At 41.4% G+C, this 26,029-nt stretch overlaps 1 protein-coding gene across 1 annotated transcript; it reads left to right on the plus strand.

Annotated features, from left to right (window-relative positions):
- The first annotated feature begins 11,284 nt into the window (after window positions 1-11,284).
- LOC104404513 (TGF-beta receptor type-2) lies at window positions 11,285-25,829 on the plus strand. Its single transcript, XM_010012959.1, has 3 exons — window positions 11,285-11,448; window positions 12,530-12,720; window positions 25,005-25,829. The coding sequence occupies exons 1-3, from the start codon at window positions 11,285-11,287 to the stop codon at window positions 25,811-25,813; spliced, it is 1,164 nt and encodes a 387-aa protein (XP_010011261.1). The 3' UTR covers window positions 25,814-25,829.
- Window positions 25,830-26,029: the final 200 nt, after the last annotated feature.

Consider the following 26,029-nt stretch of genomic DNA (forward strand, 5'->3'; position numbering starts at 1 on the left):
CTATTTGTGCCCCTTGTGCTTCATAATTATGAAGCATATCCTACTTGTGAATGTGACACATAAACTGATCTTTGAACAGATGCAACCAGTTCCACTTACTCTATTACATTTTAAGACTGCTTTTGACTATATATGTCTTTAAGTCCCAACTCCATTATTTAGGTTTGTCTTTGTTTGACTAAAGTTTTGTTCCTTGGTCCACAAGGTATTACTTCCAGTTTACAAAAAAGGAAGCACAGTCAGAATCAGGCACTTTGAAATCAGAGATGGGAATTACAGTTCAGCAAAAGGTGAAACTCTGGCAGTACTTTTGTCTGGGTTCACGGAGCACTTTCCCAGACTAGTGGTAGTTTCAGGTAAATATTCGTCAGACTTTTCCCCTGAAACAAAGCAGAATTGGGGTGACTGGCAGAATCTTACTTTTGTGATCATATTACAGATCTGCGGCAAAATCAGATGTTTCACTTCAGACAGAGGATATCTGTGCTTCACAGGTATCTTCTTCATCTGTCCCTTTTATGTAGTCCCTTCTCTTGAAAAAAATGTATTCTAAGCACTGCTCTGACTCTTTCAGCATCCTGTGAAGCAGAGATATCTGCTAGGTCTGTGTACTGCTGAGGGAAACAGTCACAGAGAGTAATACCTGTCATCTCAGATGTCTCCCATAAATGTTGTTACTGACTTGGGCCTCCAAAAGTACTTTTTCTACACTTCAAAGTCAAAATAACTTGCTGTCTACTTTCATAGTGGATTTAAACAGCCTATGGGGCCCATCCTGAGATGCCTCTGCAAATATTTCTGGGGAGAAACATCAATCCTTGGAGTACTCCCTGATGTGTTGTAACTGTGTGGATGGATGAGTCCTAGGCAAGTCCCATCTGCCCTTGCAGTGATGATGCCTGGCAGAAAAGACTAACTGCAGAGCCCTTGTTTCCTCTCCTAGAAGGGCTGTGACATCTGTCTCAGAGCAAGTGGCATTTGAAAGCAGACTGTGCCCAGGCTGGAGACAACAGCAGACAGCAGGTCCCACATGTCCCTGGTGCCGTGGGCAGCCTGACCTTGCCCCAGAAGTCACTGCAGCCACAGACCCACAGAGACTTTTCTTTGTCCTCCCCAGTGCTGCTGCTGTTGAACTATGCAGTTTTACATTACCCTAGCTGTGGGTTCCCACTCCTCATGCCAGATTCTTTGTTGTGTTTGTGTAGTCAGATAGTTGTCTAGACTGGAGAACTGTTCTGGGTCAAACTGGCCTTTTGGAGGGAGAGGGAGGAGTGGTAAGGTGCGGTCTGGCTCCACTGTGAGGGAGGAGAAAGTGCAATGAGGGATGTAAACAAACAATCAGAGCAGGGGAGCTGGACTGCTGAGGTTTTTTGCAGGCTGAAACTGTGTAGGTATTTTCTGTATGGTCTCATTAGAGAGGGAAGAAAAAAGGAAGATCTTTTGTGTTCACAGTGCTTAAGAAAGAAATTAGTCATTTTTCTTATAACATGTTTTCATGGGGCAGACAATTTTTGTTCTCAAAATATGTTTCCTTGCATCAGAAAGGCACAATGTTGAAACTAAGATGTCAGAAAAGGTGTGTGAGCATGAAGTAGGCTATGTAGTGCCACCCTCAAAAGGAGAGATTGAGGGCTGTGGAAAGCTTCATGTGGCAGGAGCCTTTCCAAAGGGCAGCTGGGCATGGTCAGTAATTTAAAAGGGATATTACTAAAGTAAATAAAATGAAAAATAAAAGCATGAAATGGCAAATACAGGAGTGATGTTTTTTTCTGATTCACCCAGCAACCTAGCTGTATCAAAGAGAACCTTTGAATTTCTGATTCTGTGATTTGTCAGAGTCTCAATGTTTGTGCTTCATTTTCAGTACTTTAAAAAGCAAGCAGGAATCTTTCTCCAAACCAAAATGTTTCATAACCTTTCCTGGAGGTGGTTCTCTGAGATCAGAGAGGGTTTGCAAGTGCCTGCCAGTCTCCTGAGTAAATGAACAATATTAATTAACTGTATTAACTCTTCTCATCTGTATTAACTCTTCATAAGATACAGCAGCTGCTTTTAGGTAGTATTTACACATTTTCTTCTACATTTTAGTTATCTGTCTTAGTCTGCTCTTTTGAATATGCTAGAGTCCAGTGGACATACATTAGCAAGAGTTTAACTCTAGCAAGAGTTAACTGTAGTTTCAGGAGAAGGATTTGGCTTTTTGCCACCTGAGTTGCTTCATGGTGCCAGCAGAGAGATCGGTCTTTAAATCATTACCATTTTGCACTTGGAAGAGATGTTTTTCTGCCATCTCTCTAGCCTTCCTTGTTCCTACTGAAAATGCTGCAGGTATATAGTCAAGTAACATGAAAGCTTTTTCCACATACAGAATTCACACCTTTTGAGCTTATAGCTGATTTAGAAGTACTTGAGGAAATCACAACAACTTTGTGTGGGGTAATTCTCAATTCACAGGCTGGCTACACTTGTTCTTAATATAACTTATACTGAGGTAAATCAACTTTAAAAGGATTTGAAGATCCACGCGCAAAACTGTAAAACCCTCCACCTTTTTAAGTGAATCAGTTAAACTCATGTGGTGGGGTGTGTATGGCAAGCCAGCACGTAGTTACTTGAAGCCATTCGGAAAGTTAAACATGACAAGGCCATATACTAAATATGAGTAAAGCACTGTAGGAGTGTCATTTGTGTGTTTGGCCAAGCAAGTATGTTTCTATTTTTGATTTCTGTGTGGCTTTGATTGTGCAGTGGTCTGTGCAGAGGTTGTGCACAGTGGCTGTGCAGAGGGCTGGGCTCCCCCTGCATAGCGTGCCATGTGGCTGCCCACTCTAGTTTCACAGTGGTGAGCCAGCACGACAGTTGTCTTTGTAAGGGAGAAGGAAGAACTGCAAATCATGTGCCACCTACTCTGTCCATCCCAGGTACCACAACTGCAATTCCCAATGGGAAGTATGGCAGGGTTTGGGAATACCGTTTAGCAGGAAGCTCGTAATACTTTCAAAGTTAGCCTCCTAACGTGTTCTGCTGCCCAGAAGTTTAGCAGGAGATGCAGGCGCTTCCTCTGTCACGTAGCCTTCAAAACTTCACCTTCTTCCTATCTGTAGCCTGTCCAGTGAGGATGCTCCTAAAAAAGAGAAAAGGTTTGTCTTTGTGTTCAGTAGCTTTCACAAGACAGACACTTAGGACTGCTAGTAAGTAGTAAGGGGATACCTTTAGGTAAGCAGCACTGATAAATGAAGAACACAATTCACTTTTGGATGAACTCTTGGATTTTTCAGTTTCTATATGGCAGTGAACACATTCAGTAGCCTTGCAGCTAAACCGAAGAGCCAGGATGTGTCTCTAGGGGGTACTTCATGGCTAATAGAAGTTCATGGCTAATAGAGGTAGCTTGACCATAATATTAGAAAATGTCCTAAAGTACTGTTCCACCTGTATTGGGTAGATTCCTGAATTTCCCTATTGGAAACTGGGAGTTTAATAAATCGGCCCTTGAAAATAGAGTTGAACAACTTTTGAAGGTGGACATTCGTCATTTCTCTTGTAGAGAGATAAAGGGAAGAAATATAACCTAAGCTTTGGAGGGAATATGTCCCTCTTTCAGGACAAATGATTCACCTTCCCTAATTCTATTATGAAGAATGAAGAGCCTTATCATATTTTGAAGTAGGTTGGTGGTGGTGATGTGACTGTTGAGGGGGCAGGAGTGGAGAGAAGCATGTTTCTATAAACAGTCTTTCTTAACTAGCTGAAGGGAGAAGTATGATGGGTTCAGAAACTCCATTCAACCTACTTAGAAGATTCACTTGCATGGGTTTGTTCTGGTGAAGATCTGTAGCTGAGAGTAGAGGCAGATTTAGTTTTTCTGAGTCAGAATTGTTCCTAATTGTGTATGTTTTAAATGTTAGGGAGGTTGCCACAGAGACTATTCTGTCATGATAAAACTTTGCTTCCTTCTATATCACACAAATAACTGTATAATGTTTGACTGGCTGCTGCCTGTTTTCAGGGTATGTACGTTGGAAAAATAATATTTGTACAAAGCTGAAGTGTTTATACTCTTTCAGCCCAGTTTCAAGTGAAGTAGTGGCAGCTTTCACTGGGCAGGCAAGAATACAAAAGGAGGTTAAGTTGCAGAACATGGTTTTTAATGGACAGAATTAGCTATGCAAATGTCAGTTCTGAACCATGAATCACGCTTATTTCAACAAAGCAGGAAAGCTGTTTTCCCTAATCTCGTGAACCAGATGAGCATTGCTGTACTTGATATTCACTTTGTATCTGAAGTCACAGAAGGCGTTAACCACCAAAGTCAGCTTCTAGTAAATTCCAGTCTGGAAAAACTAGACCCTGTAGTAAGAGTTGCATAAATTGATCATTGTGTTATATCTCATACACTTCTCCAATGCTGTGCATTTTTTACCAACTGTGTTAGGGAGGCTGAGGGTTAAAGTCAGGAGAAGATGAAACGTCCCTTCCCTATGGGAAGCCATCATTTAGATTTTTTTTCAAGCTTTTTGCCTGGAGACAGTATTCTTTTGTTCCACCTACCATGGAGTGCTAAACAGTGGCCAGAAAATGTGGAAGAGAGCAGCAAGTTCAAAATCCACAGGTAAAAATCTGTCTCATTATTTGAAGCATCACAATAATGTTTTTATTCCCTCTTTTCAGAATGTATGCATACTTCTATTGTAAGTACTGAGCTGGTGTTTACTCCTGCACTAATGTCAGTCAGGAGTCACATCATCAAGCTCCCTTCTTAGGCGTGTTTAAGGCAGTTCACTGCCATGCCCTGTACCAGAGAGAAGAGCCCAGTCCATGATTAAAACTGTCAGTGCTAGCTCATTTTGGAAGTAATGGGTAAAAATAGTGTTATTTTAATGCTTTAAATGCAAGAATGATTTTTATCTTCGAGATCTTCAGCTTAATATGCTGTTCCTTCCCTTATCTTCCCTGGTTGTGTCCCTTCCCACATCTCCTGCCAGATTTGATTCTGTTTCTGTGTCAGTGCCTGCAGCAATCCCTAAAGCAGTTTTGCCAGTTCCACTTGCTGTTAAAAGCCAGGCACTTCCACTGTAAAGACAAGTTAAACAAAGTTTTCTAACTCCTGCTCCTTTTCCTTTTGTCTTTTCCCTCTGCATCTACCTACCCTGCTCCTTGCCTGCTGGTTGTGAGGAATAGTGGTTTCCCACATTTCAGTGCAGTTCATCAGTGGCCTTCTCACTGTGACCCAGTTCTTCTGCTTCAGCCTTCCTTCAGCTGGGGGTAGCCAAACTAATTCTGGCTAGGTTTAGCATATTGGAATGGCTTTACCTAGTCTGCCCTCTTTTTTCCTAGCAGACTTCTCAGTCATGGCTGAAGAGCAACTCATAGCCCACACAAACCATTCAAAAGCATGTAGGATTGTTCTTTCCCCCATCTCCTAGTGGAAGCTTTGTGATAGAGTGAGTTGCAGGGCTGTCTGTGTGTCTCATTACATTCACAGTTGTACCATTGCCATCTGATAGGTGTGACTCTCATTTTTTTCCTATGATTGGCAAAACCCATTACATGATAGGGAGAAGCCATGACATGCATCTCCTCCAACTACTTCAGAAAGAATGTGTTCATAAAAAGGAAGTTATTTTGGTCTTTATCCTTTGCAGAGCCCCAGTGAGGTTTGATCAAGTCCCAACCACTTTGCAAACAAAAGTGCAATTGGTGCACTTAAAGCCATATATGATGTCTTTAACTATTGACTGAGGCAGCTGTTGTGCTAGGCCACAAGACTGAAGATGAAAAGGAAATCTAAGAGGTAAAACACCTTATGAAGGACAAAAAAGGGAGTAAGCTGCTAGGGGCAGACGTCAGTGATCTGTGGTCATATATGATACAGACTGAGTCAGAGAAATTCTGCAAAAGAATCTGCAAGGAATGTGGTTTTCTGGAGTCCTGCCAGGGGTAGTTAAATATCTGGTGAGCTAAACATTTATGGAACCTGTTCTCCTCTGATATATTTTAGTTGTATGCAAAGAATAGCTCATATTTGGCTTTACAGAGGCTGTTTCAGCACTCTTGAAAATCATTGTTGTTAATCTTTATAGAAACAGTCACGAAAGTCCTGTGCCCATGGTAATGCTACTGCGGTAAATCATAGTTGAGATAAAGGACTGCAGCCCAAAGCAGCGTCCAAGACAGTATGAACTATGTGAGTTCATACTCACATAGTAAGCATGGAGTATGTATCACAGCAACTTATGATAGCATTAAGCTCTGACCGAACAATTGAAAATACGAACTTCATAGGGTTAACCCTGAAGGCATTATCATGGGAGATGCTAGGTGATCAGCAGTGTTGCCAACTCCTGTGATTATAAAGAGTCGTATGATCACATGATAGCTGACTTTTTTTGCTTTTAAAGATCAAGCTCCTGGATTTCAGGGATTTATTTTCTTTTTGTCTTTTCCATTTTGCAAGTCAGACAGTAATTCCAACCCTCCTGCTTACAGCCAAAGTTTCAAAACATGACTCCAATGCACTCTAAGAGTCCAGGAGACAATGGCAAATAGAGGAGAACCCAGCAGCTGGTTTTGGTTGGGCTTTTTGTTTGATCAGTTGGTTTGGTATTTTTTCCTTCCTTTATTTCCATGATCTCTCCAGCTAGTCTTATGATCTTTTTTAACTCATGATTTTTGAATCTTTGGGATTGATTATGGTTCTATCTTTTCTTCCTTGTGTTACAGCACTGAACATAATCAGTATAACTAAGAATAACCATTAGGCTATATCCAGTGTTACAAGTAATGCTTGGACCACGCGTTTACCTTGACTCCTTCCCTTCTGCAACTAATTCGTCAATATTTGTAAGGCAAAGAATGTGCTTTTGCATCATCACCTCTCCACTTTCATGGTGCCGGCAATGTCCCCATTACTATCAAAGTTTTGCTGGCGGTGGTAGGCAAAATAGAAAAAAATGCTGTGTTTAGTATTGTTCCTGGCTAAACCTGATGTCTTTATGTTGGATAAGAAGGTAATACAGTGTGGATGTTCTTCACAGCTACTACTGTGCTTTCCAGTCACTGAGACACAATTTTGTGGAGCTGTACTCTTTGGCAGAACAAGGACAATCTTCTTCGAGGCTTTCTGATAAAAGCATCCTCCTTCTTGTAGATTTCCATGATGTAGTGAAGTCTTAAATTGAAGTCTCTCCCACCAGGTGGAATTATTTCACAGCAGCTGAGTAATTAAGTTCCCATCCCAACATCTCTCTCAGCAATTTTCTTTTTAAGGGATGAGATCTATCTGCTCAGCAATGCTGTTTTATATGTGTGCATGTGCCAGAGGCACTGGATGAGAGAACAGAAATGCAGTAACAGTATTTTTTACAGGATAGGAGTAAGAGAAATTTACTACTGTTCCTGAAATGCATCCTAAGACATACATAAAGTTTTCCAGTGTAGATATTCCCCAAACGACAGCATGTTGGTTTGGGCTTTATTTAAATGTTGTTGGCTTTTGAGAGTTCTGTAATGATACTGAAAAATAAGAGGAATGTAAACTATATCCTGAGGCTTCAATTAAAATTGCACATCTAAAAACATCAGAAACAAGACAACAACTTCTAGACTGTCAGTAGACTTTGGATGAGGTGTACGGTTTATAAGGTCCTGCAAAATCATAGAGACATGAACCGTAAAGCAAAAGTGTTGTCCTGCAAGCCTGGATTCCCTAGAATCCTTGTAGTTTGTATTTCTCATGTGGCTGCTCTGGTGTCTCTTCCATAATACCCAGCCCAAGTGTTGGTTTGCACATTCCGTGCATTTCAACCACGATGACTGATCTATGCTGAACTGGTTGGTTGAAAGCTTCATAGCCAAGAAACCACGGTCTTTTATTTAGGGCCTTCTCCGTGGACAAGGAAGCAAGGAAAGCTAGAATTAGGCTTCCTGTAGAAGTCAAAATAAGAAAACTAACATTAGAGAGCAGAAGGCAAAACTCACATTTTAGGATGGCTTCCTTTAGATGTGCAAATCTATGTTTTCTCCATTGACTTTCCCATTATATCCACTTTTGTTTTTGTTTTTCATGCAAAATGAAAGGTTGCTTCTGTGCACAGTTTCAAGTGACTGGTTGTCTGAACAGGAGAAAACCTTGAGGAGCTGGCTTGTGGGCTACAAAGTGTGCAGCAGGATATTCAAGCATTTTTAGAGATGGACATTCAAGTGACTACAAAAAGAGGAGCAATGTTCCTGGTAGTGAACTGCTTGTGGGCCCCTCAAGGAATGAGTGAATACTCTTACCTGGGGAAGAACCCTACCAACTTGTATTCTCCAGGCAGGATTTTGTTTCTTAGAAATAGGTCTGAGTTCACGTGACTTGGAAGAAGACCAGCCTTTCCTGGATTTTAAAGTCCTCACAGTTTAGTAGTGGGCTGAGATCAGAAGAGTGATGCTAAGGTTCACATCCAGCTCCAGATTTCATCTTGGGCTCTTTGCAGAGGTTTATTTCAGCATCAGTCTATAGCGGAATTTCAGCATCAGCCTGATAGGGGAAAATCAAATGTGTCTTTAGTTTGGAACTAGATAGTTTATCACAATGGGCAAGGCCAAGTGTACTAATGAACAACACATCAACACCTGCTAGAGCAATGTGACAGTATTAGGGAAAGTAATCTGCAGTCTCACTTTAAATCAGATGCTGAAGTGTGAAAGAACGTTTGTCCACCAGGGCAGTTCATCCAGTACCTTGAACTATCAGAAGCATGAACAGCAAGGCACTGCACTGTCAACCCCTATTACAAGGATTTTGGGGACAAAATTCAAAGGCCAGTTGTGGGAGTCCTAAAACCCCATTAGATTTTTGCCATTAATTTAACCTGTTCAGAAATTAGCTGGCCCTAACTACCCAGCCTTTTGCTAGTAATTGAATTAGGGCCTACCACTGTAACTTAGAAACATAAGTGACCTTGCAAAGGATTGCTGCTTCCAAGTTGCTTCATTTGGAGATCCCTTCTTGGAAGAGGTCCAAACATATTTTCATCCATTTGTTCCAGTGAGTGAGTCTTGGCAGTACTTGGCATTGCCAGGGATGGCACAGGAATGAGCCCTGCCTCTCAACAAATGTAATGTACTTGAACTAGTTTGCCTAAGGACCCACCTTCCTGTGGCTTTTAGCTCCAGTGCTGCGGGCGCTAGAGAGGATTAAGTTGTGCCTGTTGCAGAGGCATCCATTGCCACACAACTGCCCGGTGAAACACGGAGCCATATCAGCTCAGAGCTGAAAGCAGTGTAGATGTAGCTAAAGTCTTTGCAGTTTAAGCAACAGATGTCTTTCCCCTGTGCTCAGTTTTGAGCTGCTTGGCACCCTGCCACAGGTTTCCTCTGTGAACTTGGGTGAGTCACTTCATCTCTCCCTTGATATTTGTCTGTATTGTTCATCCAGGCTTTCAGGACCACAAAGTGCCTCTTACTGGGTAGGGGGACAGTCCTTCATTATCAGGTTGTTTTGATCATTACTGGAATCTAAATAAATCATCACAGCTATTAGTTTCTCTTCAGCATGTGGTAAGGAAAAGAGGAGCAATTTGCCATAATGATGATTATATTAACACATATTTTATAGAACACTACTTCTGAGTTCCTACCACACCTATTTCAATGAGGCTTTGTTCTTCCGCATGGCTTCTGGGAATAATTAAGAACAAGAAAAGTTTACCTGGGGCTTAAAATTCACCTAGCCTGTAACATATTGCCAGCATTCTCCACCCAAGTGCTCACAGTGAGCTCATCATAACCCTCCCCTCTGTTTAGGAGCTTCTTCTATAACATTGAACTCATTGGGAGTTTGCCATTTGTTACAATGGCAGTAAGATCAGAGACCTTGGGTCAGTATCAGAGCATGCTAGTGATGAAAAAGATGTGTGATTTGGATAAAGAAGGAAAACTTGTCTCTCAGTCCCTCACAATGGCTCAGAAAGCCATTGAAAATATTAGCAAGAGGCTTTTTTATTTCCTTCTAGAAAAAGCATATATATTTAATTTCTGTAATAAAACATTCTAATAGTAGTAAATAGTGAAGTTCTAGAAGGAAAAAAATTATTTCTCAGCTAATGCAGGGAAGAGGGGGAAATTACAAATCCCTGGCTGCCTTTTATTGATTGACTTGCAACATTTTCCCACAGAGAGCAATGTGAACATATTTTTAACATGCAGGTGGCTAAAAGAGAAGGGCTGTGCTATGTGAAGCCCAGTATCTCATTAAAGTGGTTCAACCTACTTTTCCAAGTATATTACAAAGTGAGTCAGACTGAAACTGTTGTAGATAGTCTGCTCCACTTCAGATAGTTGCATATTCATTTTAGTATTAGAAAAAAGTTTACGTTGGCATTTTCTATTCCTTGTAGTCATGCTGGCTTTTCAAAGTAGTTTTTGAACTAAAAATATGTTTCCTGAAATTCATACACTGGGGCAAAAAATATCTCTTCCTTGCCCCACACTGAAGCAGATGAGTACTAAGACTCAGAACCAGTAAGCAAGTAATTCTTCAATGCCTGGGAAAGAAATGAAGCTGTTGGGTCAAAATATACTTCTACAAGGCAGTCTGCAAGTTAGTTTGAGTTCAAGCCCCCTTGAGTTACGTCAGGAACACTCCGGTAACAGTTTACATGAGTTTCACAGATCCCCTCTTGCATTTCCCGCTTGACTTTCACCCGCAACCTCTGGCAGACCATCTACCTTAAGTTGAAAGTAACTTCCAGCTCTGTGTTTTTCCGTGTGAACAGTAATCACACAGAGACAACATGTATTTAATGCCTCAGGTTAATTAACACAAACTTGCACAATTCATCATGATCCACGTCAAAATACCACCCATCTTATGTGCATTCCCACTCTGGTATCCACAGTTACTCTGGCACACAGACCATGATGCAATCATATTGTTCGTAGGGGACAGATATGCTGCCTGTGAATAATGCAAATGGGTGGCTGCAGAGTAGTTATTTCAGAGCAAACTGGAGTCACAGTAAGCTTGATTCTGCAAAGTGCAAAGCAACATTTGCTCCCTCTGAAGCCAATGGAAGTTGATTTAACGTTTCAAATTCACTGTGATTAAACTGGTCTTGACACTGTGGCACTTGTCTTATTGTAAAGAAAATTGGTAGTGAAAGATCAAAGATTTTCTAATTTAAGGTGGGAGGAAATGTTTGCTGCTGCTGAAAATGCTATGTTCATAATGAGCAATAAAACAAGCTGATAAACTACTGTTACTGAGTTTCCTTCTCTTTTTTTCCCTTAAGCTGAAATTATGTCACCTGTAGACAGAACTAAGGAAAATGGATTGCAAATGCCAAACCTATGCAAATTTTGTGACATTAAGGTAACAACCTGCTCAAACCAACATCAGTGCAAAAGCAACTGCAACATCACTTCTATCTGTGAGAAGAATAGTGAAGTCTGTGTCGCTATATGGTAAGTTATTTCTTCATACAGGTGCAGAAAGGGAGCATAACCTCATTCATCGTTACTTAGTACTTTCCTCGATTGCTCTGATATTCATAATGTCCATGCTACCTCACAGGGCTTTGCTCTCTCACTTCCAACTCATATCTGTGCTCAGCATACTGAGAGTTGTTTGAAGGTAACAACAATTTTGATATGAAATGTTCTTTTTCTTCAAAAGCATTTCTGTTCCAGCTTATGCTGTTATTGGAAAAGAGGCATGGCTTTGCTCAAACCATTAAGCTGCATCTACCCACAGCACTGAGAGTAGAAACAGATTTGATACTTGGAGAGGATTATGGTAGCATTTGCTGAAGAAAGACAATTCTCTCTCAGGTTTAAAAGTGAACTAGATTATGTAGATCTATCACAGTAAGCTTATTTAACATGTATAGGTAGAAATACTTTCTCTTAATGGTAAAAAAAAGAACAGTGTCTGTGTTGACTCTGTTATAGGAGTGGTGCTTTTTTATGTCTAAGTTCAAAGAAATCAAAAGTATACGAAATTGAGTTGTAACACTTTTTTAGGATTCATTGACTCTAACCTTGCATTCCAGTCTAAAACCTGAGGTCTTGCTCTTCTATAAATGGTAAGCCAATCCTACCAAAGAAAGCCAGAAACACTCATAATAAGTTCATAGGTGGACAAAACAGAACTGAGTATTTGCAACATTGCTGCAGATTTAAGAACAGAATTAGAACCACTTACAGAAAGACATAATTCATTTATTAAGGGATTAGTTGTGTTCATTGACTTAAAGAGATGTTCAGCATAATTGGAAGTAGACAAACTTGACATACAGGATCAGTCCAGCGTGCTGTTCCGTATTTGTCCTGTGCTCCTTTAGTAAGTGGTCAGTGTCTATTATTGCCATATGAAGTGCCTGTAGTGCAATTTAAGATATATTCTGGATTTTTCATGCCAGAATGATACTCTTTAAATCCCATTTGAGTTCTCAAACAAGGCAAATTTGGGGCAGACACAGTGCTGTCTGCTCCCTTTGTAAAATATTTCTTCCTTGTTTTCAGTTTTCTCCTTTTCATTTTTTAGGAGACAGAATGATGAAAATGTGACATTAGAAACAATATGCCATGATCCCCAGAAAACACTGTATGGTCATATATTGGATGACTCCAGCTCAGAGCAGTGTTTGATGAGGGAAAAGAAGGAAGATGGGGGATTGATGTTCATGTGTTCCTGTACAGGTGAAGAATGCAATGATATGCTCATCTTTCCATCAGGTATGTTTAATAATTTAAGCTGCATTCCTAAGCTGTACCTTGCAAGTAATATTAACTGTGTCGTAGCAATGGAGTTTGGAATTGCATTTTGTGGAGGAAAACTTCCAGCTGCAGGAACTATTTTGGTCTTTTCTGAGTCTTGCCAAACCTCAACCTTTCTTTCTCTGTGTTCAGAGGATATTTCTTCCTGCCAGTCTGTCCTCCTCCTTTTGAAGTAGGTCTGATATTCAACTTGAGACACTGCACTTAAAAGCTGATGAAAAGAAGATGAAAGCAAGATGTTTAGAGCTGTTCTGTTGACACACCAAAATACAACATATGCTAATTACATTATAAAACATAATCAAGAGGCAAATGCCATATTTAAGGTCTTGCCTCTTCTAAAAAGCAGTTTTGCCATAGTGTGACATCTGTATATACAGATACTGATGAGTAACTTGATTGGATGTGAATTTAAACTCAGCTTCTCTGTTGTAAGTGACCATTTGCACTTGTTCTGTGGTGGGTGTGAAGTAGCTACAGGGTTCCTTCACTGGTGGATATGTTACCTCATGCTTACTACAGCATAAGGATGTGTATATGAGTTCAGTTAAACCAGTGAAATCTGAGTATAGACCAAATCACAGCGTATAACCTGTCCCCATTCTACTTCATGAATGCCTGTATGGACCACTGCAAACACTGTAAAGGCAGTGCAGGTGTGTACAGTGCTGGTGGACTACATGCTGCACACGTACACCTCACTATTCTCTCCTACCTGCTGGATCCCACAGTGGTTCTTTTACTGAGACTAAGTCAGGTCTCTTGGAGGCAAATGGAGAATTTTGCGTGCACACACCTCTAAATGAGTATGGCACACAAAACCCATCCTTATCACATGTAAGTTCCTCAGAAAAGGTTATACTCAAATCCTCATTACCTGAGATAATGAAGGGTTGGGACGCTGTTTCCACTCCTGGAAAACATGGTGTGTGATTGCAATGAGGCAGACAACTATGTGAGTGCTTTCTAGCTCTCTCTTCCCAGCCCTCCAAGAGGGCAAACTGGTTTCAGTTGCAAAACCACACCAGATTAGTCAAAAGCAAGCTAGAAAGTCTTTGCCTCCTTTGGCCCAGGCTATCCATATCTGGTGCCACCTGCTCCCCTCTTCCTCATCCCCACTCCAAGCTTGATTTGAAACCAGAAAACCCAACTACTGATCCATGGTTATATGACTAACCCTTATTTGGGTGGGCTTTAAAGGAGTTGAAGTAAACACTGGTATTAATGTGAGCATAGGTGGTAGACATAGGACCTAATTCTAACAGATTGCCTTGATTTTATTGGAGACAACGTGTTCCCAGAGGAAAGTTCTTGCTCTGTGAGCTGTCTAGAGTTTTTATACAAAGTGAACCGCACCCTTGTGGATTTTGGCTAATTTGTTATAAATTAGTCACATTATAGCTGTTTCTCCTGGAGCTATGTAGATGAATACAATCATTCTGACAAATGTGTGTCTTCTCTGTGTATGCTTATGAAAACCATTTTATAAATTCAACACCAACTGCCTTCATTCCCATCAAATCTGCAGCCCTCCTCGCTTTTCCAGATCAGCCTAAAAGGAGCTGTAGTGTAAATTAAAACCCAGTGATTTTACTCTAATTCCTTTCACTCCTTGGCATGGAATTTTTCCTCCTCCATGCTTTAAGCACTGGAGGTGACTCATGATAACTGTGTTACCTTCACATGTAGTAAGTGAATAACTACAGATAAGAAACTATCTAAAATTTCAGTTTGTAACATTTCCAGTTCATTCACAAACACAAGCATTAACTCCAGTCAGGAGGGGGAGAATTGAGGCTTTGTCATTCCTTTTTTATTGTTGTGCATTAGTGTTTCTTTTAAATGAAAACAGCCCCTTTGGGTTGCTTGCCTGGTTAGCCATGGCAGGAAGACAAATGATTTTTACAGTATCAGACATGCGGTTTCCTGTCTGTGTTTAAGTTTGCGCAGAACATCACAGCCAGCTGGTCCACGGCTCCTCCAGACAACTAGATAATAGCCTGTAATAATTTTGCCTTTGGAATGACTGTCAACCAGATCTATTCTATACATTGATCTTGCTTTTTTTTTCTCTCTACATTCCTTGTACACCAAAGCAAGAATTTTTGCAGTGATTTTGCACAGCCAATGGTTTTAGAGAGTGCACAAAAGCTAGTCTAAGAAAGCCAAATCAAACAGTGATTGTACTTTTATTAAGCAGAAACTGAGATGATAAAAAGGATTGTAATTTTTCACCTGTTAATCACAGCCTTTCCTTTCAAGCTATAGCTATAAATGATCAGTGTTCTAGCTCTTACCCGCTTGGGTGCACACTTAAGACAGACCAGATTTAGTTTGTTCCTGGTCTTTCTGAGATAAGAAGAAAAACTGGGTAAGGCAATAAGTTTTAATTTCCAGCAGAGGTTAGTCACTACGTTCCAGTTATTCAGAGCTGGGCTGTTATTGTTTATAGAATTGTTTTACAGCACTGCTGGAGTGCATCTGTCTTGACTATGAAGGGTCAATCTCCTGACTTCATTTTTAGACACAAACATCTAAAGGTTTTGGTAGTGGAAGGTGTTGTGACTCACGCAAGAGTAGCTTTGGAAATGTTTGAAGTAATTACATCCAAATCAAATGCCTGCTTCTTGCATGGACTTCCCTTCAAATTGCCTATCTGAAAAATAAGCAAGGCACAGTCAGACATGTGCCTAAACATGCCTGTAGTTCTGCTGTGCCAGGAGGCTGACTCTGATTCACATCCTTGTCAGTTCAGGCCACAGGCAGCTGGTGGAAAATGCTGTGTGCAGAATAACTCCAATGTTCTGTAGTTCTTGGAGTAATAATATACAGGAGACAGGTAGCCACTGCAAATCTGACTACACTTTGTTTATTTTTTAATGCCTCTCTTTCTTGCCAAACAAAATTGTGGGTGACTGGCAAGCAGTTTACACCGCTGTGGTGGAAAAATGCTTCTCACAGCAAAACTGAATGCCAATGTGTTTTAATTCTTATTTATTCAAATGTCTAATGTCAGTGCTACCAGGAGGCAAAGCCAAGGAGCAAAACCACTGGAAAAGATTAGCCAAAATCAGGGGGGGAAGGCCCTGGCTGGCTAGAAGCTGGCTGGGTGGTGGACAGGGGACTGCTCTTGCTGTCATGGAAAAGATGAGTTCAGGACTGGACTAGCAGGGTTTTTTCCTCCCTAGTGTATAGTTATGTCTGGTGGATCTTCTGCATCTTGCTTTGTCTTCCTATGTTTTGATCTGTTGTGATGAACCAGGTCTGTCTGTAGCTGTTTGCACAGTTCCAGGCCTCCTTGGTGTTTGGGCAGCTTCGTTACTCAGCCTTCTCTTCACCACACCATCTCCTAGCCTCTATTCATCAGCCAGTATGAGCATGACAAATGCCTAACAAAGTTCTTCTTGATCCTGAGCTATTTGGCTGAGATTAAAGCTTGTTTATCCAAAGGGACCAAGTAAGACTGTGCTCTTTCCAGCCTCATGTCTGACCCATTCTTTGTGAGCAGAGATGACCAGGCACTCAATGTAGCTTATGAAATGGGATAGCCCCATGTTACTTAGTTTGTGACCTACCTTCTATGCAGTGCAACCTCTTCCGGTTGTGCAGGCTCATTGAGACATGTTCATTCAGCAGTGTGCAAAAGAGCGACCCCAGTGCTGGAGACTGCAGACAAGAAAACAAGCCCTTTAAGTACTGTTGTCACTATACACACAGTTGTTATCCTGGGCATCAAGTTCAAATCCAAGAAAACATGCAGAGAGCTCAAAACTTGGAAATATGATTTGCAGACCTGCAACACAGCTCAGTTTGCTTTAGAGTTGTTTCATTCTGATAACCTACATCCCCACCTATCCTGCCCTGCAGCTTGCAACCAAGGTTTCAACAACACAGTCTACCTGAACAACTGTGGGGTTTTTAGGTAGACTGTGATTATTCCTTATGTTCTGCAAGACTAGGTCATTATTTTGAATATTCCCAACACACCCAGCCATAATATGAGTGAAACCTTTAGCAGCAGCAATGTATACAAGTTTTTAAGGACTATCTGGGTCATCCAAGCAGTTGTCTTGAAATATCAAAACTTCAGTGACAGAGATCACTGACAAGTCAAGGAAATTTATGAGAATAATGAAGCTAATTGGGGAAGCATGTCAGAGTGGGGAGGGTGTTGTGCCGCTAACAATCTTCACATTGATTACAGTTTTACTGAGTTTGCTAATTGAGAGTGTAAGAGACGTAAGTATTTGATTAACCAATTGTGGCTGAGTCATTTGCCTGAATGAATTACGGCCTATGGATTTGCTCGCTGTGTACAGTTGTTACCTGGGAGACCTGGTATTGTTCACTGCCTGAACCACCACAAGCATGCCTGTGTGGTGCCTTGTCCAGTGCCCAGATTGCAGGAGATCTGGATAATGTTTTAGAGTTTCCTTAACTTGATATCTCTCACTTGTCTCTAACATATTGCCCCTGTCTTTTCCTTTCTTTCTCTCCTCTTCCTCTCCTTACTAGAGTGAAAGCGTTAGTGATTTTACTTGACTACATAGGAAGATCTCAGACTTAAAAGCAGACTAAAGATCTGTGCACAAACAGCCACCAGGCCATTAAATACTCATGTGATGAGTTATCCAGTGCTCAAGGAACAGCAGAAGGGAGATGATTACAGCTGGACTGCTTCCAAGCGGATTTTAACAAAGGCTTTCATTAATCTGTTTTTCTGTTATCCAACTAACATGTTCAGAAGGTAACTGTCTTCCAGCTGCCCCATAAAAGAGGTCAGTAGCATTGCATAACATTGCACAGAGCCTCTCACCACTTGTATGTTGGCATTGTTCTCTATGTTTCCTCTTAGGTATTTGCAGCCACAGAGTCCCACCCAATGCCTGCAGCTGTATGTAACCAAAGGAGAGGCTGTCTAATACTGAATGTCTGATTCACTTAGTGGGATAGAAAGGAAATTGAATGGAAAGAGGCAAAAGAAGCCAGAATTTTGTTTTGCTCTGTATTATTTATGTAGTTTGCTTCCTAGGAAAATAACCATGCAAAGCTCAGTTACAGATCTGTGTAAAAACAAATTGGGCAGCGCTCTTACAGTCTGGTTGGCATATTTGTTACAATTTGCATCATTTGAGAGCTTAATAAGTGTGGGAATGTGGCCAACCTTTTATCAGGTTGTCATGGAAGAGACTTTAATAATTACAGACAGAAACAAACTGTAACTAACACTGGCAACATAGTATTTTGGGAAAGGTTGGAGGGGTGAAACTGAGGCTGAGAATAAAAATAGTGGTTAACATGTGGCATCTGTTGGAACATACTGAAACTGGAGAGATTGATTTGTTCCAGAAAACCACCAGCAAACAGCAGCAGACACTGAGTTGGACATCTGAGGCATGTATCACAGAAACACAGTCACATCGTGTAAAGTTAGAATATGTCTGCTTTCGTATTGCTGGGCAGGAAAGCTCAGCTGAAAAAGTCAACATGTGTGAGAGTTGCCGTGCACACGCAGTGAAGTGACTTGTTAGAATGGAAGACATAAGAAGGGAATGCATCCAACTGGGAGATTTTAAACAAATGAGTGCTGTGCCAGCAAATCAAGGAATTACACTTTCTAGCCAGCAGTGAGGGAATAAAACAGCAACAAACTATTTGTTCTGCCTTAGAGCTTAAGAGTTCCCTAAAACCTCCTGGGTGCTGAATAGCATACTTGGCAATCAGTTGAAAAATGAAATTCTGCTTACAATAGCTAAAATGTCCATTACATCATTGCTGCCCAGCCTTTTTACTGAAGCAAGCCACCCAGAGCAATCAAATTGCCTGCCTCCCACCCCTGTGACTTCATTCCCATCAGGTGACAGATGCATGTGTATGACTCTTCCAACATGTAACACATGTAAGTGGGTCACGTAACTAGGGGATTTCCCCTGCGTATTACACAGATGTCTTGAGTCCTGATCACCCAATCATGGGTAGTCATGTGCCAAGGGCAAAGCTGCAGGCCCCCAGGGGAGAGCAGCAGTGCATGGGCCATAGCTCTCCAAAACCTACTCATACTTTTGCCTTACTCCTTCTCAGGAAAAGAGGTAGGTGGTGGCACCAGGCAGTCGTCAGCATTAAGTGCTGTTTCGCCAGCCATATGTTGACTGCTGAGCAACAAATAACCAAAAGGTCAGATGGATGAATTCCCACACATCTGAGCAAACATCCTTACAGGCCCAAATTCTGAGCCATGCAGATGACAGTGCTTTAGAAAGACAGCTTTAGAAACAGGCTCTAGGGATGGCTTTACCTTGTCACTTCCACTGTCTTTGAGGGAAAGGGTGTAGATTTTGTCTAGCTAGACTTTAGTAAAGCCTTTGATGTCATTTCTTACAACATTCTCCTGGAGAATATGGCTGCTCATGGCTTGGACAGGTGTACTCTTTGCTGGGTAAAAATCGGGCTGGATGGCCATCCCAAAGAGTGCTGGTGAATGGAGTTAAATCCAGTTGTCAGCCAGCCAAAAGGGCTCAGTACTGGGGCCAATTCTGTCTAATACCTTTATCAACTATCTGGACAAGGGAATTGAGTGCATCATCAGTAAGTTTGCAGATGGCACCAAGTTGGATGGGAGTGTTGATCTGCTGGAGGGTAGGAAGGTTCTGCAGAAGGTTCTTGACAGGCTCAATCAATGGGCCAAGGCCAATGGTATGAGGTTCAATGATTCTAAGTGCCAGGTCCTGCACTTGGACCACAACAACTCCATGCAATGCTCCAGGCTTGCGGAAGAGTGGCTGGGAAAACGGTCCGTGGGAAAGGAGGGCTGGAAAGCTGCTCAGTGGAAAAGGACCTGGGAGTGCTGATCGATGGAGCTGAACATGAGCCAGCTTGTGCCCAGGCAGCCAAGAAGGCAAAAGACATCCTGGCCTCTATCAGCACCAGTGTGGAAGCAGGGCCAGGGCAGTGACTGTCCCCCTGTACTGGGCACTGCTGAGGCTGCACCTCAAATCCTGTGTTCAGTTTTGGTCCCCTTACTACGAGAGAGACATTTAGGTGCTGGAGCAGGGCCAGAGAAGGGCGATGGAGCACAAGTGTGATGAGGAACAGCTGAGGGACCTGGGGGGGTTTAGTCTGGAGAAGAGAAGTCTCAGGGGAGACCTTATGGCTCTCTATAACTGCCTGAAAGGAGGTTGTAGCAAGGTGGGTGTTGGTCTCTTTTTCCAAGTAACAAGTTGTGCCAGGATCAACCACTTTCCTAAGGATAAAGCACAACCCCCAACAGTAAAAAGCTCTCCCCTCGTCATTCACAAAGCCCAAACACAGTGCCAGTAAAATCAGCAGAAGTTTTAAAACACAAAAGGTGGATCAACTTTCACAGTACTTTTATCCTCAAGATAGGGGTTCCATGGAAAAGTACAGGAATGTCTAAAGCAGAGTTTCTGTTCTGAAAATCAACATTTCGTATCTAAAAATGTTTTGTTGAAGATTTCCAAGCCATTTAGTTCTAGAAGGACCAAAATCAGGAAGGTACATGAGATACTCCACTGAACTACAGAATTTCATTGTCACTTGAGGATTCTTCAATAGCGATAAACTAAATTACCCTGAACAGCTGCTCAGAGTGAAACTTCATTTCACTGAAAATGAAGCATTTTATGGAATTAGTTTTCATCCAGAAAGTAGCACTAAAGAGAGGGGGAGACTTTTCCATATTTTATTGCCGAGTTTCTTTCTCAGAAATCAGTCCACACATAAGGTTCAAACTCACATTTTGCCTGATTCAGAACAATCAGAGATGAAAAGCTTTTCCATGAATCAAACAGAGCAGGACTTGAGCTTGGGACTCCCATACCCCTGACTAGTCCCCTCACTAGTGGGGTTTCAGCACTCACATCTCTTGCCAAATTGCAAGATTTGAACAGAATTCTGTTTATGAAAAAGCATTCAGAAAGCGTTAGTTTTCATTCCAGCATGGAATTGAAACCAAACTTTGAAACCTCAGAATTGCTGCAGAACAGTGTTGTCCTCCAGTCAGCTCAAAGGGCTGCTTTGTGTCTCAGGAGCTTGCAAAATAACTAGATCACAGTTCTAGGTCCAGGCCCGTATTTTGTGACTGTGCATTTCTGGAGGTTTTTAAGACACCAGACAAGCTTGCAATACACCAGCATTGACATGTTTAACCTGAGTTCTGACAGTATCAAATATATTCTTGCCTTGCTGTGTGGCTTTGACTAGCAGTTGAATGGGCAGCAACTTTAGAACTTGCACAAGCAGCAAACAGCACTGAAGTATTTCTGTCAGTATTGGCTGTGCAATTCTACCACCCTGTGCATTAAAATGCAGGTCCTTAAATTTATTCCCATTGTTTTATTTCTTGTTTCCAAGGTTCAGTGACACCGAAGTTCAAAGGCACCCAATCCGACCTCAGGAATTTGCAGGCTGTTGTGCTTTGAAGCTTCCTGACTGAACAGGGACTGTACAGTGTTTCCATTTTCCTTGGCACCTGAGCCCTATTCCCTAAAGGCTTAGGTAGTGTTAAGGACTGTGTAGATGGCTTGTGCTTAGTTTAAACCACATACAGGAAGCTTTGTTTTAGCTCAACTTCTCTATTGTTATGCTATATTAATAGGCTCTTTTGAAGCTTAAGAAAAGACTGAGCCACCTAAAAAATAGTTCTGGGTGGGGAAAGTTATTTACGAACACGTTTCCAAAACCTGAAAGAATTTAACTATTTCCTTGCCTTCCTTTGCAGCCAGGTTTTGCTCATTCCGGGGCTCAGAGAGACGAAGCAGCACTCCCATTTTTGAAATTATGGGGTTTGAGTAATAGGTATTCATTTATAAGCAAATGAACATATTTATTCTTAGATTCTTGTAGTTAAGCCAGAAAAATGTTGGCTAGCCACTATGCAAACATACAGATACGCTCTGAGTTTTGATCTTGCTCTGACTTTATACACAGATTCAACAGAGAAATACGCCAACCTTAGCTTGTACTGGAAGGGCTGATTTTGTTCTGCTCATATTAGCAGTCAGAATCAAAGGCAGTTCCGGAAGTGCCTTGCTCAGGCCAGCCCTCACTGCCACCGGCTCTTTGCTGCTGCTGTCCCCATTTATTCTGCTGACAGTCAGCTCTGTCCCCTTCTAAACTCAGGATTCAGCCTTGTCAGTCCTGACACTCAGTTCTCCCTGTTGGCTACTCATTCTTGCATATCTCAAGCCTTGAGTGGGACTTCTCTAGTGTCTTAAGAACTGAAAACAAGCACACCCTTCATCCCTGCTGCTTTAGGTGGGGGTGTGCGGCTGTATGCTTTTCACCCCACTTCCTCCAAGGGACGGTGCCAAAGCGGATGTGTCACTTTGCAGCAGGGGTGCGGGACAATGCAGTGCTCAGGGGAAGTGGCCGAACTGCTCAGCTTCTGCTTTGATTAATTTTTTTCTTTCATTCTTTTTCAAGTGGTATTTGCAACATCGACAGTTTCTCCCTTCCACCCAGAAATCCCCCTGCGCCAGAAGCAAAGCTTTCTGTTGTGCAGAAAGAGGAAGAGCCAAAGGGGCTGTGTGGAGACTTCTCAGCTGTAGGCCAAATTAATACAGCCTGCTTTAGGGCGTTACAGGAGTGATTGGAAACCTTTACACAGGTAGCCATAACAGTCAAGGAGCGGTGGCTTTTGGTGAGGTTCTCAGTTAAAGCTTAACATGCACCCAATTCCTCAAACTGCTTGGACTCATGGGGAGAAATTTCTAAGAGAACTAACACCTTTTGGCTTTTTTTCCCCTCATTTAGGAAGACATTTGTTTTTCAAATATCTAGGCTACATATTGCAGCTCTGTGGCAAAGAAAAAGGGCTTAAAGGGCCTGAAAGAGGCACGTTCATCTCTGTTAAAAAGTATACCATATGATAGAGATGACATATTACTCAGTTCTGAGAGCAGTGTCCAAACTTAAAGCATGCTTTTCTGTGGTCAAGAAAAAAAAACAAAACCGAAACTAACACAAAAGAGAACCCCAAATGTTCATCAAAACTACTTGTTACAGATCATAGTTACGTTCATGAAGCTGCAGCCTGCTTGCAGCCAGAAGTCCAAAATGGCCATCCCACAGTGTTGTCAGACTTCCTGCACCATGGTGTTTCCCAAGTTCTTTATAAAGAAGGTTTTCTGAGTGCAAAGAATGCACATGGGAATAGGCAATGCAAATCTGTTTACTGACAGTGACATTGGGCTTTCTAAATATATTCCTTCAGTAAGGGCCATTAAAAAAAAGGGGTGGGGTTTTTTTCCACTCTTCCACATGTTGAGAAGCAGGAGTCCCTGGAATCTGTGATGAACTTTTAAGTTTTGGGGTTTTTTTGTTTAAAATTTACTAACATTTTGTTGCCAAGGGAAATCTCTTGAGAATAAGGATTTGTGGTTTGCAAACGTGGAAGAAAAGATTGTCTTAAAATGGCCTTCTGCATAAATGAAGGAAATACATTCTTTGTAGGTGCTCTAGCGAACACACTGACCTGTGCTAGCCAGGAATATCAGTGCTAGAAAGACACTTCCTTTTCCTTGAAACCCTTTGAGAGTGGCTAGGATTGCATTACTTGCTCTGCATCTGGTTTATGAACCTTTCAAACAGAGGAGGCACATCCTGGTTCAGGATTCAGGTCTTCCTCCAAATAAAGAATATACTCTTTAGATATCACATCACCTGTCTTTGAATAGCTGATGGTTCCTGCTGCTTGCTAGTTAACTGTGTTTTCAATGAAAAAGTGATTACCAGTGGAATTGGAGGGTCAGAGGTACTGCTTGTTCTAACTGTAAACTCTTCCCTCACCCCTTTTAGCATTGCTCATCTTCAGTTTGAGAGGCACAAAGCAGGGGAAACAGAAGCTTGTGGCTAATGTAGTTGGTGGCAACTTTCCTTCAGAGCTTATTAAACTTTTCTTATTGACTTATTTGGTCTGATACACAGAACCTGAGTCAGTGATATTGCTGTAAACATCCACCAGTGTCATGCTGCCAGCACAAGCTACTTGCTTAACTCTGGTTGCACCTTCTGTTGTTTTAGTCCATTGAGGTTAGACTCCCAGGGCTTCTTCCAATCAATACCCTCCTTCATGGAAACATAATGTAGTACATTTTCCCTGACTCAAAGGAAGAAATAGACTGGGAGAGTACATTTCCATGTGTCCGATCAAATCAGGTTCAAATAAACTCCAACCCTCCTTTTTTAATCTATTTTCAGAATAAAACTCTTCCCTTTTAGACTGTTTATCTTTCCTAACAAATACTGAACTAGGAGGTCACTTCTAGAGGTGACGGGACAGCTCTCACCTCTAGAATAATGATCAGTACTATTTCCATTTTATCTCCCTATTTCAGAATATGTCCCTCTGTATCTCTACGTGTTCCACCAAAGAATGTGTTAGTGTGTGGACTGCACCAGCTACAGAGTTTGGAGTAAACCATCTACTGCTTTACAACAGGACAGCCAGTGTACAGCCAGAAAGTGACACACAGAGGAAGTTTTCAGATACAAGAATCCATGCAAAAAGTGCATGGCGGGGAGGACAATTCCCATGTGTCGTACATGCCTGATTGTGCCTGCAGGATTCAAATACCTGTGTACACGCAGGTGCCTGAATTTGTTCTAGCAACTCTCACACACATCAAATCATGAGAATGAGGTTTGGTTTTCAGATGTATATGCAGGCATACATGTTGCGCCTGCATATTAACATGTAGTAGTTGTGTGTGGACAGGCTTCCTGAAGATGGCTTTACATGGATCCCATTGAAATATATTGGATCTGGAATGATAACCAAGCAAGTAGGAATTCACATGCTGCATTGTCTATTTATTTATCTTAGAAAAATTAATGTGTTTTAGTAATTAGTGGATAAAGGGTCAGATGTTAAGAATATGTTGACAGAGTATATACCGGAGTCTTTGGCTATTATATTGAGGAAAATGAAGATTTCATCCATAATAATAATAATTTTTAAAAAGCTATTAAATTACATTAGGTTCTTCCTCATTCAGTTCTGGCTTTTTTATAAAATAATCAAACAGGGAAGTCCTGCTAAGTGGAGGCCTGTGTCCAAAACAACATTTTAAAGTAAGAAAGCAGTGACAATTTTTATTATTTATTGTTAGTGGAGGAGATCATGTATTGCACTCTGGATAAAAATTATCATTATTAACAGCCTCCTGTACACATAAAGCTATGATATTATTTAATGTATGCCTTTCTTCTGTTCTTTTTTACAGATGACCCTCATAAACCAGAGGATAAAGATGAAATTTCCAAAGTTACAATCATAAGTCTTGTCCCATTACTGGTGATTTCTGTTGCTGTGATCGTTATCTTTTATGCCTACCGAACTCATAAAAAGAGGAAACTCAACAAGGCATGGGAGAAGAATGTTAAGCCCAGGAAACATAAGGACTGCAGTGATGTTTGTGCCATTATGTTAGATGATGACCGCTCAGACATCAGTTCTACCTGTGCCAACAACATCAACCACAACACGGAATTGCTGCCTATTGAGTTGGACATTGTTGTTGGCAAAGGAAGGTTTGCTGAAGTGTATAAAGCCAAATTGAAGCAAAACACATCAGAGCAGTATGAAACTGTGGCAGTCAAGATTTTCCCCTATGAAGAATATGCCTCCTGGAAAACTGAGAAAGATATTTTTTCAGATGTAAACCTCAAGCATGAGAACATCCTCCAATTCTTGACAGCAGAGGAGCGTAAGACAGATCTTGGCAAACAGTATTGGTTGATCACCGCATTTCATGCTAGAGGAAACTTACAGGAGTATCTCACACGGCACATTATCAGCTGGGAGGACCTCTGGAAACTGGGTGGGTCCTTGGCCCGAGGGATTGCCCACCTGCATAGTGATCACACACCCTGTGGTCGCCCCAAAACACCTATTGTGCACAGAGATCTAAAAAGTTCCAACATCCTGGTGAAAAATGATTTAACCTGCTGTCTCTGTGACTTTGGGTTATCCCTGAGGCTGGACCCTTCTCTGTCTGTGGATGACTTGGCTAACAGTGGGCAGGTAAGTTGAAAGTTTGAAAAGGGGGTTGTGTGTTGTTCCAAAAAAAAAAAAAAAAAGAGGAACCCCTCCCCCCAAACCATTAAAATTAATATTAAAGTGTTTATAAACAAAGACACTTTAAATTTAACATTACAGCAATAGTGAGCAATGCAAACACACACATATGATAAGGATGTTCTTAACACTGTAAGGTTGTGCCACAGTTTTAATGCCTGATGACATTAC

Source organism: Nestor notabilis, unplaced genomic scaffold (genome assembly GCF_000696875.1).
Source record: "Nestor notabilis isolate BGI_N333 unplaced genomic scaffold, ASM69687v1 scaffold13434, whole genome shotgun sequence".
Lineage (NCBI taxonomy): Eukaryota > Metazoa > Chordata > Aves > Psittaciformes > Psittacidae > Nestor > Nestor notabilis.